Source organism: Drosophila hydei, unplaced genomic scaffold (genome assembly GCF_003285905.1).
Source record: "Drosophila hydei strain 15085-1641.00,03,60 unplaced genomic scaffold, DhydRS2 tig00000060-arrow-pilon, whole genome shotgun sequence".
Taxonomy (NCBI): Eukaryota; Metazoa; Arthropoda; class Insecta; order Diptera; family Drosophilidae; genus Drosophila; species Drosophila hydei.
The window spans coordinates 7,011,660-7,027,361 of NW_022045656.1; the positions used below are offsets into that span (position 1 = coordinate 7,011,660).

The 15,702-nt window shown below is 35.9% G+C and overlaps 1 protein-coding gene across 27 annotated transcripts in view; it reads left to right on the top strand.

Annotated features, from left to right (window-relative positions):
- Positions 1-15,702, top strand: part of LOC111595460 (protein muscleblind) — a 191,203-nt gene that overhangs the window by 165,574 nt on the left and 9,927 nt on the right. For 8 of the 27 annotated variants that reach the window (XM_030222701.1, XM_030222702.1, XM_030222708.1 and 5 more), the window contains 3 exons: positions 5,640-5,921; positions 8,207-8,248; positions 9,977-12,259. In XM_030222701.1, the coding sequence (XP_030078561.1) occupies positions 5,640-5,921; positions 8,207-8,248; positions 9,977-12,022 (2,370 nt within the window). In that variant the 3' untranslated portion in view covers positions 12,023-12,259. Of the gene's footprint in view, positions 1-5,639; positions 5,922-8,206; positions 8,249-9,976; positions 12,260-15,702 lie in introns of those variants that run through there. The other 19 variants (XR_003944120.1, XM_030222714.1, XM_030222713.1 and 16 more) reach the window with 8 other exon arrangements.

The window sequence follows — 15,702 nt, forward strand, 5'->3', positions numbered from 1 at the left end:
TGAAATTAATAATTTTCCTCAATTTGTTGCCTAATAGAGCAATTCATAATATTTTGTGTTTCACTTGAACAAAGATAAACCAAACGAAACACTTTTACTCCCGCACCAAGAAACGTTCACACAACACAAAGAATGCAAATAATTTTTTACTCCTTTCTCTCTCGTTTCGTATATATATATACCGAAAATATAGACAAATTAGTTTTAGAACTTAAGTTTTCGTGGAAAATTTGCTTTGAATAAAGACTGTTAAAAAGCTGTTAACCCTATGTTAACTGCATGTTATTTCTATACACTCTCATCCCTTGTGTTTATTAAAAGCAAAATTCGATGAAAACGTAATGCTGCATGTAAACGATTTAATTAACTTTATGCAAACCTAAGCACAACAGCAAATAAATAACTGCAAATTTACTCCACACACACAGAGACACACACGAATATATAAATAGAAAAAAAAAATAAATATATAAATTATGATATTTGATTCAGCTAAAGCTCTATTTAAATTGTGGTACAACCACCCGCACTTCAGGTCGAAATTCGAAAAGCTATTTCATGTGTAATTTGCAGTTGTAATTCAAATTTAATCAAGTGTATAAATTTCATAATGCACACATAGAGCTTAATGCTTAATTAAAAACTCATTTAGGCGGCGTTAAATGCGTTTGCCATAATCGAGTGCAACTTTAAAACTTTTCCCTTTTGAGTTCGGCTTTAAATAATTGAAAAGTTTTCCTATCAACATAATTTGTAAATTAAGTTTTGGAACTATTCAAATGAAAATTTTGTAATTTAGCAACATGTTAAGTAGAATTGACTCGAAAGTGAAATTACAAACATATTTCATATGTTTCTAGAAATGTTAAATCAATTTTAATACTAGCTTAGCTGCTTACTCTGCTATTTTGTGGGCATTTAAGCGCACATTTTCGTAAGATGTTCAATAAATAAACAAATAAAATGCCCCAAAAATTACATTTTAAACAATTTGACTTTACGCAAGAAAATAGCAGCACACACGCACACCAATAAACATTGTTTGTATGTGTGTGTGTGTGCCAAGCTCATAATCCCACAAACACACACACACAGAGAGAGAGAGACAGGAACTGACAGGGATTGGCATTCAACAACATGGAAAATATGTTGAAGCTGCACATAAAACACGCCATAAATGTTGATTTTCGTTGGGGAAAATTAACATTTATTACAACGCGTTAAAACTTTGAGCACGCAGCAGTCAGCCAGCCAAACACACATACACACACACACACACACACGTGGGCGCACGTTCGTGATTGCCCAACTCTCACATGTGCCTCTGTATGTGTGTGTGTTTGCTCGGGTCCTGCCTCGTCCATGGGGTCCTGCCTATGCGCCGCACTTAATTCGCGACTTAATTGCTTTTGGCTGAAAATTTATTTGACGCTGCGCAGCAACAACAGCAACAACATAAACGTCGAGTCGTAGCAGGGCTCCTTCATCTGGCTGTTGGGTTCGCCCCCTGCCCCATAGCCAGCTCCAAACATGACACACATAATTGCAGCATAATATCGCATAAAGTGAAAAATTGTTGCAGCATTTTAAGCGTAATTCAATCGAGCCCCAGACCAGGCACGACAAACGTGATTATTGTATCAAATTGTCCTTTGAAATTGCATCAACACGCACACACACACAGAGGCCTTGTTGGCTGCCCGTTTTGTCTGTCTCTTTCGCGCTCACGCGCATTTAACCAGGACATCGCATAATTTTATTTATGGGCGCAGGCTTAATATGATTATGAGCTTCAGCCAAAAAGAATGTAAGCATATATAAAATTAAATATATATGTATTTATATACCTACCTACATATTGTTGCACCTGCCCTGGACGTTTTAAATGCATATAAAAATGCCAATTTTGTTATTATGATTAAATGGCTCGTTAAATGTTGCCCCGGTTGTGCTTACAGCTTGTAGTTAATTAATTATATACTAGCAATTAGTTGAATATATATATATTTATTTATATACCACATCATTTGCCATATTAACTTTAGAGTGTAATTCTCATTCTCTCTCTCTCTCTCTCTTTTATTTTATTTTATAAATCTTGTTTTGATAATGCAACAAAATCGATCCAAATTTTTGTCTATTCAAATTTTGTTTCACCTAAAATTGTTCTAAATTTATATGTTCTTTAAGCTCGAATCAGAGCTTCTCATGTAACCAAACCGATTCTCTCGTCACACTCCAAGTGATACGTGTATGGCCGATGCAGCGCTGCTCTAAATTAAATATAAAAAAGATACCTTTTCTTACATTATCATCAAGTTAAATCACAATCTATATACCAAACTGAATTCCCAAGAATTATATCAAATCCCCAGCTAGCTGTTACCTATAATATTTACCCTTACCATAACTCGCTATAACCGGTCTATAAACTATCTATATATATTATAGTCTATGCTTTTGTTTATATTTTGTGTGTAAACCTGAACCCCTCTATAGAAGCTGTCCCTAGACTATCTATATTATGTATATATATACCAACTGAATTGGGGTTATTTATGCATGTTGCCAGTCCTTGAGTGGAAAACAATTCAAATATATATTTTATCATAAATCCAATTTCCACTCGAGTCTGTTCAGTCCTCAACTTTAATATGCCGAACCCCAACCCCCAAACCACATAAAAAACTTACTTTATGCCTAACTATGTACTCGTATTTATGCCTAAATCTTTTATTAAATGTTGTTATTTTACACACACACAGACAACAAGTTCTTACAACAGCAAACAACATAAACAACGAATACAAAATGAAAACTGAACACGCATATTACGCATACGCCCCGCGAGCCACAATTGTCCAAGCCCCAAAATATATAAAGTTTTGTATATTTTATTTGGTTGCGTTAAGCGAAATGTTATTTATTAATATTATTTAATCTATTTTTATTTACATTTTAAGTATTTTTACTGTCCGTACCCCGACATGCATATGACCCCAATAAAAGTGCAAAAAAAATCAGTGTTCTCCGTATAACAACGAAAAAAATTAGCTGTATATTTCAAGAGGCCCGGGGCATGCCCGAAATATGTCAACTGTCGAATCAAAGCTACAGTTCGAACTGTGCTGCCCGAGCTGCCCGTGCTGCCTGTCCTACAGCGAACCAACCCCAAACTATAATCCTCATGTAAGCGTGACACGGGAACAGCAGCTACACAGAAAAAAAATGTAGCTACCAGCAGGCTGCAGGACATGACCCGCTGTGAGGCTTCATTTGTGCTTCTCTTCTTCTTGTTTTTTTTTTGTGTTCTGACCAAAAATGTAAATGTCAACCTGTGCTGCAGGCTGGCTGGCAGGACGCACTGAACGACGACACGGATTAGTCGGCAGGATAACGTTTGAACCGGAAAATTAACTAAAAGCAGAGATTTCCATGCCAATGAATTGTCCAGCTGCAACGCTGCCCGCCCAGCGACAGTTTTCAGCTGACAAGCCTATCGTATGTCGTATCTGTGGGGCATATTGCATATCAAGTCGTGTTGGCATTAAAACGAGATTTTGTATAATTGCCGATAATTTTTCAGCTCGAAAGGAACTTTACGAGGCAGCTATCCCATGATGAAATATAACAGAGAGCCTATGAGCCACATACGTTATGCTTTAGCAATTCAAATTTCGTTTTACTTATGAGAGAGTATCTATAGAGACAGAGTATTTATAGAGTATGTAAAGCATAGAGTGAAAGCAAGTATAACAATTGCATAAGCCTGTTGAAGCTTTAGTATTTGGCATAAGTAATTAGCTTCATTAAAAGAGAAAGGTCTATATAAATTAGTTATATACAAAGTGCAATCAGACGTGATCCTATATCTATAACAGAGTATTCGCTGTGCGGCCTGGTCCATGTTTCTGCACTTTTTTCTACAGCACATTCGCTTTTGACCCCAAAAAACAACAGTATACACACTCACTCACTCACACACTCGGCACACACACACACACGCAGATATCACACTCATAGGCCAGACCACATATCGCCTTGCCCAAGCGAATTAATCCATTTATAGCATTCATTGGCGGTGACATGAAACAGTTCTCGGCAAAGGCAGCTGAAATAGCAACTGGCACAACCTGAGCTACGTGTGCCTAGCAAAAAAGACCACAGAAAAAAATGAGGAGCAAAGCACAGAACACACTCCAAAGCAAAAACAACAAATTCGTGAAAACTTCTACCACTGCGAGTCCATTTAAATGCAAATTTTTTTGCACTTTCCGTGTTGGGCAGCGCGTGTTTGTTAGCCCCAAAAACTATGTTAACTTATGTTATGTTTTATACATTTTTCTGTGTGTTTTGTTTATTAGCCACTAGAAAAAAACAACCCCAAAAGCGGACCCATTTCAGAGCACCAAATGTTGTCTAGCTGCTGCTTGGTAAATGACGGTGTTAAACGAATTAACTTTGAGATCTCTTGGGCTTTGCACAGTACAAGAAATTTCTCGAATACGCTGCAGAAATTTTGTGTTTTCTTAATATTTATTTATGGAGTTTAGTTAAGAATTAGTTGAAGCAGCAGCAGCAACGATGCATCGGTAGGTATCGGTTACTTTTCCCGTTCGACTTAATGCAAATGTGTGTGTGTTTGTAGTCAAATCAATTCTTGTTAACAAGCGATTCATAAATGAATTCCCATTCAATTGAATTATATAAAACATTTATAAAAATATTGGCTTACAGCAAAAACGAATTAATCGAAACATAAAAATGATTTTGTTGCAATTGTTGTTATCATTTTTAAGGTAATTCTTAAGCTCATACAATTAAGTATTTATAAATCTAATTAAACTATACTTAAGAGGGTTTCTTGAACAACAAATGAAGCTTTTGCTGCTGGCTTACGCAAGCTATAAAATATAAATTATATTTATAAATATAATACAATAATATAAATATGCTTCTGAGCTTCTTATTAACTTTGCTTCTTTAACAAAACGGATTTATATATATATATTTTTTATAGAACTGTTCAAAGAATTAGTTGTTTTATTTTAGGATTTTTTTTAAATGAAACACAAATTTAAGTTAGCCACAACTATATATTCTACTATATTTCTGAAAACAAAAAACGAATTTCTATTTGATTTTATTGTTTTTTCTTTTTAACTATAATTTTTACTTATCATGAAAAAAACACTCGTACTCTTCTACTATTTTGTATTTCATCTGTTCGCCTGTGCCACACTGTAATTGCTTCTACGATGGATGATATCTATACACACATACACACACACACACTCAATCACACACACGCACAACAACAAAAAAATGCACAAAACGAATATCAAATATTTGTTTAATTTATTCAAAAAATGCAATAAAAAAATATATTTGTGCATATTTATTAAAAATGCCAACACCAATGCTGCTTGAATAATTAAAATGGAATTTATCCATATTTAATGGACGCATAATTTAAATGCTTGATCAAAATTATATTCTATACACTTTTTTAATTGATTTTTGGCATAATTATTTTGATTTTAATTTCAATAAATGCAACTTGATCAAAATTATGCACTTCAACTGACACACACACGCACACACACACAAATACTCGCACACACACACACGCAATACAGAGCTCACCTCTTGCGGCACACCAACAACTAAATCAGCATCAGCAGCAACTGCAGAACCACCTCCACAACAGCAACAACAGCAACAACAACAACACCATCCACACGGCCGGCGGCGTCGCTGCTGGCGCAACAACAACAACACCAACAGCAACAACAACCACAAACAACGCTGCCGCTGCCGCTGCTGCTGCCGCCGCCGCCGCCGCTGCCGCCGCTGTTATGGGTCATCACACACTGGAAGTGGGCAAGAAGCGGTCAGCGGATCCTGAAATGTTTCCACTGGTATTTTGTTTAATTTCTTTCACATCTCTTCTTAATTTTTTTTAAATTTCTGTTTCTGTTTCTGTTGCCTTTCGTTCCATTTCTGATTTCTGATTTTTGTTTTGTTGATTGTCTAATTTCCTGCGAATTCGTTTCTTTTTTTGTTGATTGTGTTAAGAGTATTTTGTTTTATATCGCATGATTTTAAGCTGCAAAAAAACCTAAGCCAAAGCTCTAAAAACTAAACTAAAATAAAGTTGGATTTAAATATAGTAATAACTAAAAGGTTGTTTAGCTTTTTGCTGGATACTTTTGTGCTGGATTTAAAATATTTTATAAATATAATTAAATTATAAAGAGCTATGAACAAACTCATTTAAAATATTTACAAAAATATTTTAATTATTAAGAGATATAAAAGAAGAGAAGTTTATTCAATTGAGCTGTTAAGCTCTGCTGGTGCAACAAGCATTCGTAACTTCAATTTAATAATCCCTCAAATTTTTGAAACAGTCAAATTATCTAAAATAAAAACCTGTTTATAATTCTAAAAGTGATATCAAAGCTTAAATTTATTCATGTTAAAATCCAATACAAGTTATTATCTTATAATTAATAATTTCATCAAAGTTGAATTACCATACATAACGAATCAAACTTTGAATTACAAATTCTCACAAAATTCAAACTCAATAAAGCAAATTCTAAGAACTAAAAATAATAAATAACAAGTTCAAAAACTTTTTGAATAAGATATGAATTATTTGAATTCGTTAGAGTGACAAAGATGTTTATCTGAATTTTCTTCCTTTCATTTTTTTAAATAACAATTCACATTTAAATGCTCATTTTAGGCCTGTTTAAAGTTTGACTTACTTAAGATACATACATTTTATATAAATTATATAATTTTTAAAAATTAGTTTGGACCTAGTTCTCTTCTTTTAATTCAACCCAAAAGTATGCAACAAATTTTTAGTGTAACATAACTGGCATTTTATTAGCGCTGCAAGCACTCCATTGAACTATTCAAGTCTTCACTCACCTAGTCATTAGCACTCACTCACTCATTCACTTATTCACTGATTTAGTCGCAAATTTCACATGCCCTATGAAGAGCCATCAATTAGCGTTTACACAAGCAGCAAGTCAGTCAAGTCTTTCAGTCAGTTAGTCGGCGAGCATTTAATTTGCAAAACCAAGTAATTATCTGACATATCAAAAGAGCAAACACGCACACACACACAGGCACATACACCAACTCATTGATGGAGACAAATGCATATTGCTAATCAATTTATCAATACTGATGCATGTGTTGCCCTGTTGAGCTGGCAGCGACAGCTTCAACTTGCAATCAGCGTTGCGTGCCGCATGTGGCATCAATTAGGGGTTGCGCATATGATAAATCACAATCACCTTCACACACACACAGTTACCTGGGCAAGTGTTAATTAAAATGGTTTAACTGATAATTGACCCAACCCCCAACAAGAAATACAACTCACTCGCAATCGCCTGCATGACGAACTGTTTGGCTAGGCTGATACGATTGGTTCGACAGCTCTTCCGCTCTTTATTTACAGCTGCAGCTAGCACCATCCGAGCTTAATTGTTTAAGTGCCTAAGTGCTTTTCCAGGTTAATTAGCTTTACATGCGAACTTTGCTTGGCTTTTGCGCATTTTGCTAAAATTTAACTTAAAACTTAAGTCTTGGCCTAATTGTATGTATTTTGTATGTATCATGAATTGTATGTATTATTATATTATTTAGGTTAACTTATCACACATTCGCATCACGCTAGACTACGTATTTACTTACCTAAATATATATATATATATATACATATCTAACTTATCGCTAATACTTCTTGATGAACATTTTTGTATTTTGTATATTTATGCTGAATATATTCACTAATTTCATTTGTGTTCTCTCTCTTCTTCGTTTGTTTTTTCGATTCGACTTTCCTTTGTTTTCTGTGTCTCTATGTTACTTGTTGCCAACAATTCAAAAAATCCAAAAAACAATCAATTATCAACAACAACAAACAACAACTGCAACTACAAAAAAATGTCTGCTAACCCAAATCAAAAACAAAAAAAAACAACCAACTACAATAAATGCATCAATCAACAATGCGAATCATTCAAATTAATCATTCAAAATGAATAAATAAAATCAATTACTAATATCGAATTGCGTTCATAATGGATAAATATCATCACAATTTTTACAATAATAACAACAACAACAACAACAATAATAATAATAACTATCATAAATGTGCACAATTGCCAAAAAGATGGATGTTAAAACGGTTGGTTCATTTTACTATGAAAACTTCGTAAGTACTCCAAAGCCAATAAGAAAACGTAACTTACCAAATAAATGAACAACTATCCATCCAGTATTACCACAATACTGCAGTACATATACACCACATGATAAACAAACCACATATAACTACTTGATATACTTACATCATAAGCTGTGTTTCTTCCAGTGCGCACATGCACAGTATAGTGTTGCAAAATAATCAAATAAATGCACTTATCGATTAGACGATATGGCTTAATGAAATCGATTTCTATATCGTTTGTAGAAATATCTAAAATACATAACGGAGTTTCTTTTTGTTCTAGCTTAAAGTTTAAAGAGAGGAGTTATGCTCAGAAATAGTAATAGTAATAATAGTTTTCTTAAGGGAGACTAAACTTTTCCGATAACTTTTTACATGCCCAGCATTAAAATGTAGAAGCTGCCAGACGCTGAGTATATTTGACACTTTGAACTAAAGGCTTTTTTAATTAATTTATTATCTATAGATCTACTGACTTAAAGGCCACAGAGAGAGTAGAATACAAAGCAGCTGAAGACAATTTTTGAAAAGGCATAGAAGATAGAAGCAGAGGGAGCACAGCAGAATATTACATATATTTGTTTATGTAAACAAATTTTCAATTGTTATCCAATGACACAGATCCCACAACCATATCTTGAATATTATGGTTAGAATACCTCTGAATCTTGAGATGATAGAGCCAAATTAGTTTCAGTTTCATATTTAGCAATAGAGTTAATAAAGTATATTCCAACTAGAAACAAACAATTAATATATACTTCTGTGAAAAATGTCAGAATATATTGTTGTTTTGTTTAGCAATCGAGCCAACTGTCAGTTCTAATAGATAGATTATCTATTCTTGTCACTAAATTGAATTTTTGTTCTCATTTTCCATGAGACTCGGAAGGAACACAGCTTATTTAAACAAACCCTAACGCATACTAGAAACAAAAAAAATTGGCTTCCTAAATGCATGTACTCAACAGAAATCAAAATTTCACACAAAATAACTAAATTAAATGTATAAAAAAAAAAAAAACGAAAAAAAAATCAACAAAAAAAGATCTGCACAAATTCGGTGATCAAAATTGGTTTCAGCATGGGTCAGCTAAAGAATATAATTACTTAATCTCGACAATTTAAATGTCAGAGCAAAAAATTCGAATTTGATTTTATGAATTCAGCTGTCCTCTGCTGCGGCAATATTCCACACAGAATAACTTTTCACATTTCATACAATTGCTTTAATCGCTGGCTGAGCAGAGCTTTTTGTAGCTTTTTTATGCGAAGCACATTAAAAGCTTTCGCTCTTGAACCAATGCACGCAATACGTTTACGAACAATTTCTACTCAGTTAAATGCTTTTTTGGTCTTACTCCTGGTTTTTTGATTCGATTTGAATAGTTTTTTGGTTTATTATTGGATATATGATTATTTATTATTTATAAACATTGGCAAAAGTTTGAGAAAAAATTGAGTGTAAAATCGAAAAGAAAAAGTTGTAATACCTAATGAAAATTCCCAGTTGAGCTCGTTTGTAAGCTATTTATATAAAACAATATATATTAAAACATATATATATATATATATTATTATTCTATATGTATGGTTAGAGTGCAATTAGCTTAAGCTGACGATGGATGCTGGATGACAATTTCGTACTAATTGATTTTTGTCTTTTGTGTTCTCTTCCCTGTCTGCTCTTTCGTTCTCTCTCTTTCTTATTAGCAATTCTCTGGCATGGTACCGTTTAAACGTCCAGCTGCCGAAAAGTCTGGCATTCCAGTGTATCAACCCGGTGCGACAACCTATCAACAATTAATGCAGCCCTACGTGCCAGTGTCATGTGAGTATCCCCCACAACAACAACAACAACATCAACAACAACAACAACCAATATGTAGCGCCATAACAACAACTACAACAACAACAGCAGCAACAACAGCCAGTAATAATAATAATAATGCTGTAACTGTAACTGCTATGACTACCAATACCAATACAAATACCAATACAAACACAAATACAGCCACATCCACACCAACACCAACAACAACACCACCAACAACAACAACAACAACAACAACAGCTACTAATCATATTAATAATCATGATAACCAAGCGCTAGCTAACGATTCTGATGCAAATCATGATCAAGAAAATAATGACACAACAGCAACAACAACAACAGCACAAACCAACACAACAACAGCCACAACAAACACTGCTAACGATTGTAATACAACACAAACAATTACAACAACAGCAGCAGACACTGATACAGCTAATGATACAACAAAATCAACAGCAGCAACAACTGACACAGCTGGCACACCAGCAACAAACGGTAGCGCTAGTCCCCCCAGCACAGAGACAGCACATGACCCCTTGACCCTGGCCAATGGCGATAATAATAATTATTTGTCATATATTAATAACAATTTGAATAAATCATTGAACGGCGATGAGCTGCCTAGCGATGCAGACAATAACACTGCAGCAGCAACAGTTGCTGCCAGCACAACTGCAATAGCAGCAGCAGCAGCAGCAGCAGTCGATGCTGATTCCAATTCCGTTGCGCCCGCCTACATCCAGGCGCCGCCTCAGCGCAGCTATGCGATTAAGCAGAATGGCAGCGATGCCTATCAGCGCTATCATAATGGCCATAGCAGCGGCATTCTGCCCACGCCCACCACCAATGGCAATGTCAACAGCAGCGGCAGCACCAGCAACAGCTGTCAAGCCTCGGTAGCTCCGGCGGTGCAGCAATATCAGCGTCTCAGCTACGCAATGCCCGCCTATAGCTATGCAAATTTGTATAGCGGCTATTCGAATGCCACGCCCATTGTGAGCATGGCCAGCAGCTCGGTGCAGAACAGCTATGTCCAGGCACAGCAGCAGCAGCAGCACCAACAACACCAGCAACAGCAGCAACAACAGCAACAAGCTGCTCAGGTGCAGGCCCAGGCTCAAGCCCAAGCTCAGGCCCAGGCCCAAGCTCAGGCAGCCTATGCGCAACAGGCGTATGCCGCCTATGCAGCAGCTGCTGGTCTAAGTCCCGCTACTAGCTACTATGCCGATCCCGCCGCATTGGCCAAAGAGGTGGCCCAGAAGAACTACGCCATAAAGGTGGCCAATGCAGCGGCCAAGCCCGTTTCAGCTGCCTCGGCAGCCGCCTACACAGGCATGACACTCAACAAGAGTTTTGTTTCGGCGGCGGCGCCACCACAGCCCGTGCCACAGCCGCAACAGCAACAGGCTCAGCCTGTGTCCATGGCAACGCTGCTGCAAATGCAGGCACAGGCTCAAGTGCAGGCTCAAGCTCAAGCTCAGGCTCAGGCCCAAGCTCAAGCCCAGGCCCAAGCTCAGGCTCAGGCGCAGCTGCGTCAATATGGCTCCTTGCCCAGTTCAGGTCTGTCCACGCCCGTGGCACCCGGCACTCCGGTGCGTACGCCCTCAGCCGCTGGCTACTTGCCCGGCGCCTCGGCTGCCCTACTGCGTGCACCGAACGCTGGAGCGCCCATGCCAATGGCTGCCAGTCCGCAGCAGTATGCCGCTGCAGCTGCTGCCCAGGGTTATTTCTATCCGGGCGTCATGGCTGCCGCCACGCCCACAGCTGGTGGCAGCGGCTATGCGTATGCCATGCCCAGCAGCCAAGCAGCCGCCGCAGCTCAACAATACGCAGCAGCAGCCGCTGCAGCTGCAGCCGCCCAGGGCGCAGCACCCGGTACTGCCATGGTCCTGAACCCCTATAAGAAGATGAAGACCTCCTAAGCGAGCAGTCGCTAATCACACACACAGAGAGACTCGAACGCAACTGTACTTAATGAACGTGTTGGTCCAGTTATTCGTAGTAGTAACTATTTAGTATGTAGTACACATCGAAGACGTAAGATTATGTGCCTCAGTTTTAACTTAATTTATACACTAGGTCTCGTAATAGCATAGCATTATATTTAGAGTGTCAAAAGGCGTCCTTTTTTTATTCAAAACAAATTGCACCATGACAAATCTGAAATTCACACACATACGCACACACACAGACACACACACTTTAGGAAAGTTTCCTTAATATGCTTAAAGCTGCTTAAAGCTTAAACATCCACAGCTTTTGCAATACAATTGACATCGAGCCAAATAGACTTAAAGGCTTTCGTGTACTTTCAATGAGCTTTCATACAGTGCAATACGCTGAAAAGCTTGCCCTCTAAGCGATCCTCTTGCCCCGCTTATTTACACACACAGAATGCTCGAGACCGCAGCTCTAGAGTATGCTACACTTTCCTTAGGCTTTTATTATGATATCAATTTTATTATTTTGAATTAGACGCAACAAAACATAACCTCATTGTGACTTGAGCTGTTGCCATTTTCATAGCATAGCATAGTCTGCATAAGAACGAAGCTTTTAAAGCACAAATACATAGAAAAGAGAAGTCCTTTTTCAACACGTAGTTTTTAAGTTAAGTTCCTTTTTGATAGCCTTAAAGTGAGCATCCAAAATATAAATAGAAACGGAAACGGAAACGGAAATGGAATTGGTAACGGCAACTGCAACTTGGTATAACGAAGTACTGTGATAGCTTTGCACACCTGCACACACACACATACATACATACGCACGCACTCTTACACAGAAAAAGAAGCTTACTTCACACACCTTACCCTGGAATGCGAGTCAGTTAATCGTTCCTATCAAATATGCCATAAAAACAAACCAAGTAGAAGCTGCTGCTGGGTACAGTTGTGTCTGCGCTTGTTGTTGGACTGCGAAAGCTTTAATGCCATAGAGCTAACGTTACAAACTGTTTCAAGTTCTGTCTACCTCTTTGCTGTCTTGCTCTCTCTCTCTCACTCTCTGTCTCTCTCTCTCTCTCTCTCTCGCTCAATCAGTCGTTCTCTCTAGCTGCCTCTTCTAATTATATAAAGTTAGCTAGTTAGTTAGCTTTCGTGAATGCTGTTGTAATTTTAATTGTTTAAAATTGTTGAGCAACGAACATGCGTAACGAATATTGCCTAGTTATAGAACTATACCTATTATATATACCTATATGATACATAAATACTATAAATGCTGTATGCTGCTAATATATACATACATATATATATATATATACGTTATATGAACATCAACACAATGTACTCTAGCACAAACACTCACAAGATCCGAAAATTCCCATACCTGAACACCCGATCCACACTCTTTAGAACATAACGAAGTTCGATCTGTATATCGTTTAGTCTTCATATGTATTCACCCACACACAGACACACACACCTACACACATACACACACACACACTCATAATCGTACATGCTAGCTATAAAGCGCTCTTACTAATCGATAAACCAATTCAAAGTCAATATCTTAATTCAATCATCACATTCAAATCTCTCGCTCTCTCTTTGCGATACACACCCAGACACACATACACACACACCAAAACATTCTCACACCTGAAATCATTTTTGAAACTGTTAAGCCATCAAAATTATGTTATGTTATGTTATGTTAATGTTATGTTCAAGATTTGACTCCTATGTTGACAATTAAAAGAGAAAAAAGAAAAACAAACTATGTAAACTTTTCGTTTTTTCCTATATATATTTCTCTCTCTCTCTATCTATCTATCTCTCTATCTATCTAACTATATCTTGCTCTCGATGTATTATACCTGTTTCTTTCATATATTTAAACAATTTACATACACGTTATGTATACATGATGTATGTTTATCAAAAAATAAATTCGATGACAACAGAACTATGTTTTTAATCTTAGATCTCGTGTGATTTTTCATAATTATTATGTTTTTTTTTTTTTTAATTCTTCAATGTAATGTTTACGTTATATAATTTATGTACTGACAATTATACAAGTTTTAAATGTAGTCTATATATTTTTATGTGTTTTATCCCTGTTTAGAATTAGGAAAATACTTACAAACAACAAAACAAAAAAGAATACAAAAAAATATTTGCCACAGACTTGCGCACTTTAAGTTGTTAGCCACAGAAGTTGATAAATTCGAACTCTAATTACTATTATTATTATGATTATTATTATTAACTGAACCTATTCATACATATATACTTATATAATCTCTGTAAAATTTCGTTTAAATTTACAATATTTCTAATGTTTAATGACAAGTTTAATGTTTGCCACTAATTCTAATATTTAGTTGTCGATAGTTCATTGATTAATGTTGATTTTTTACAAAAATATCGTGTGTGTTTGATTTCAAATATAGTTTGAACCTTACGAAAACAGAAACAAAAACTTACTTTATTGTGTGTTGGTATTTATTTTGGTATATTCACTTATCTCTTGTTTTTACTTATTTATTCTTTCTGTTGTGCCGCTTTCCACACATTTTATATATACATAAATATATTTATATATATATAAATATATATACATATATTACTTATTTATCAAGAAATATCTATTCGAATTCTAAGCAGAACACGCTCCGTTTTCTTTTGAAAAAATTCACCCAATCGACACATACGCCACATGCCACATATGCCACATGCCACACGCTAAGCATTTTCACATGCCGCGCTTTTGGGCAGAGCAGCACTCTTTTTTCCAGCTTTCTCCTTCTAATTTTCGCTTCGTTCAGCCTATGCCAAATACCTTTCAAATACCTTTAACCCCATCCACCAAAACACATTCTGTCTGCCTTGACTGTCTGTAAAATGCTTTCAATCTTTTTGCTTAATTTCATTGCCCAAACAAAAAAGCAAATACTAATAAAAAATTAAAAACAAAAAACAAAATAATTTAGATTTAGTAAAATTTCTCTATGTTTAGCTCTTAGATATAATGGCAAGCAAAACTGAGTACGCTAACCAAACTACTATTTCGTTCTAACGGTAGAAACTAGCTGTAATAAATCTGAAACAATACGCATACCTTATATATATATATACATAACTATTATTGCTTGACTTGTGGCAGGCTTACTATCTACTTATATACCTATATATATATACTACATACTTGATAAGAAAGTTTGCTTACTAAAAACATGCAGCAAATGCGTCAAACAATGGAAAACTGACAAGCGAAAAAACCAAACAAAAATAATAATACCAACTATCGATATATCTATGTCTTGCTAAAAGTATGTTACTTATTAACAATAATCCATGTATGTCCAGTTCTCTAGCTGTCGTATGTTTCATTTTCCTTTTGTTTAACATTGTAGAATTGTTGCTGTTTAGCAATTTGGTCAAAACAAACTATGACAAATCTTAGAGATCTCTGAAAACGAAAATATTACAAGAGACAACAGTTACTCAAACACTGCATGTTATAAACGCGCAAGAGAAACAAACATTCAGACAACAAGTATTACATATAATACTGAATATAATTTGATTTATTTATTTTGTTTTTGCTTTCTTCCAAATTCACATTCAACTGCACAAGTTAAAAGATAAAA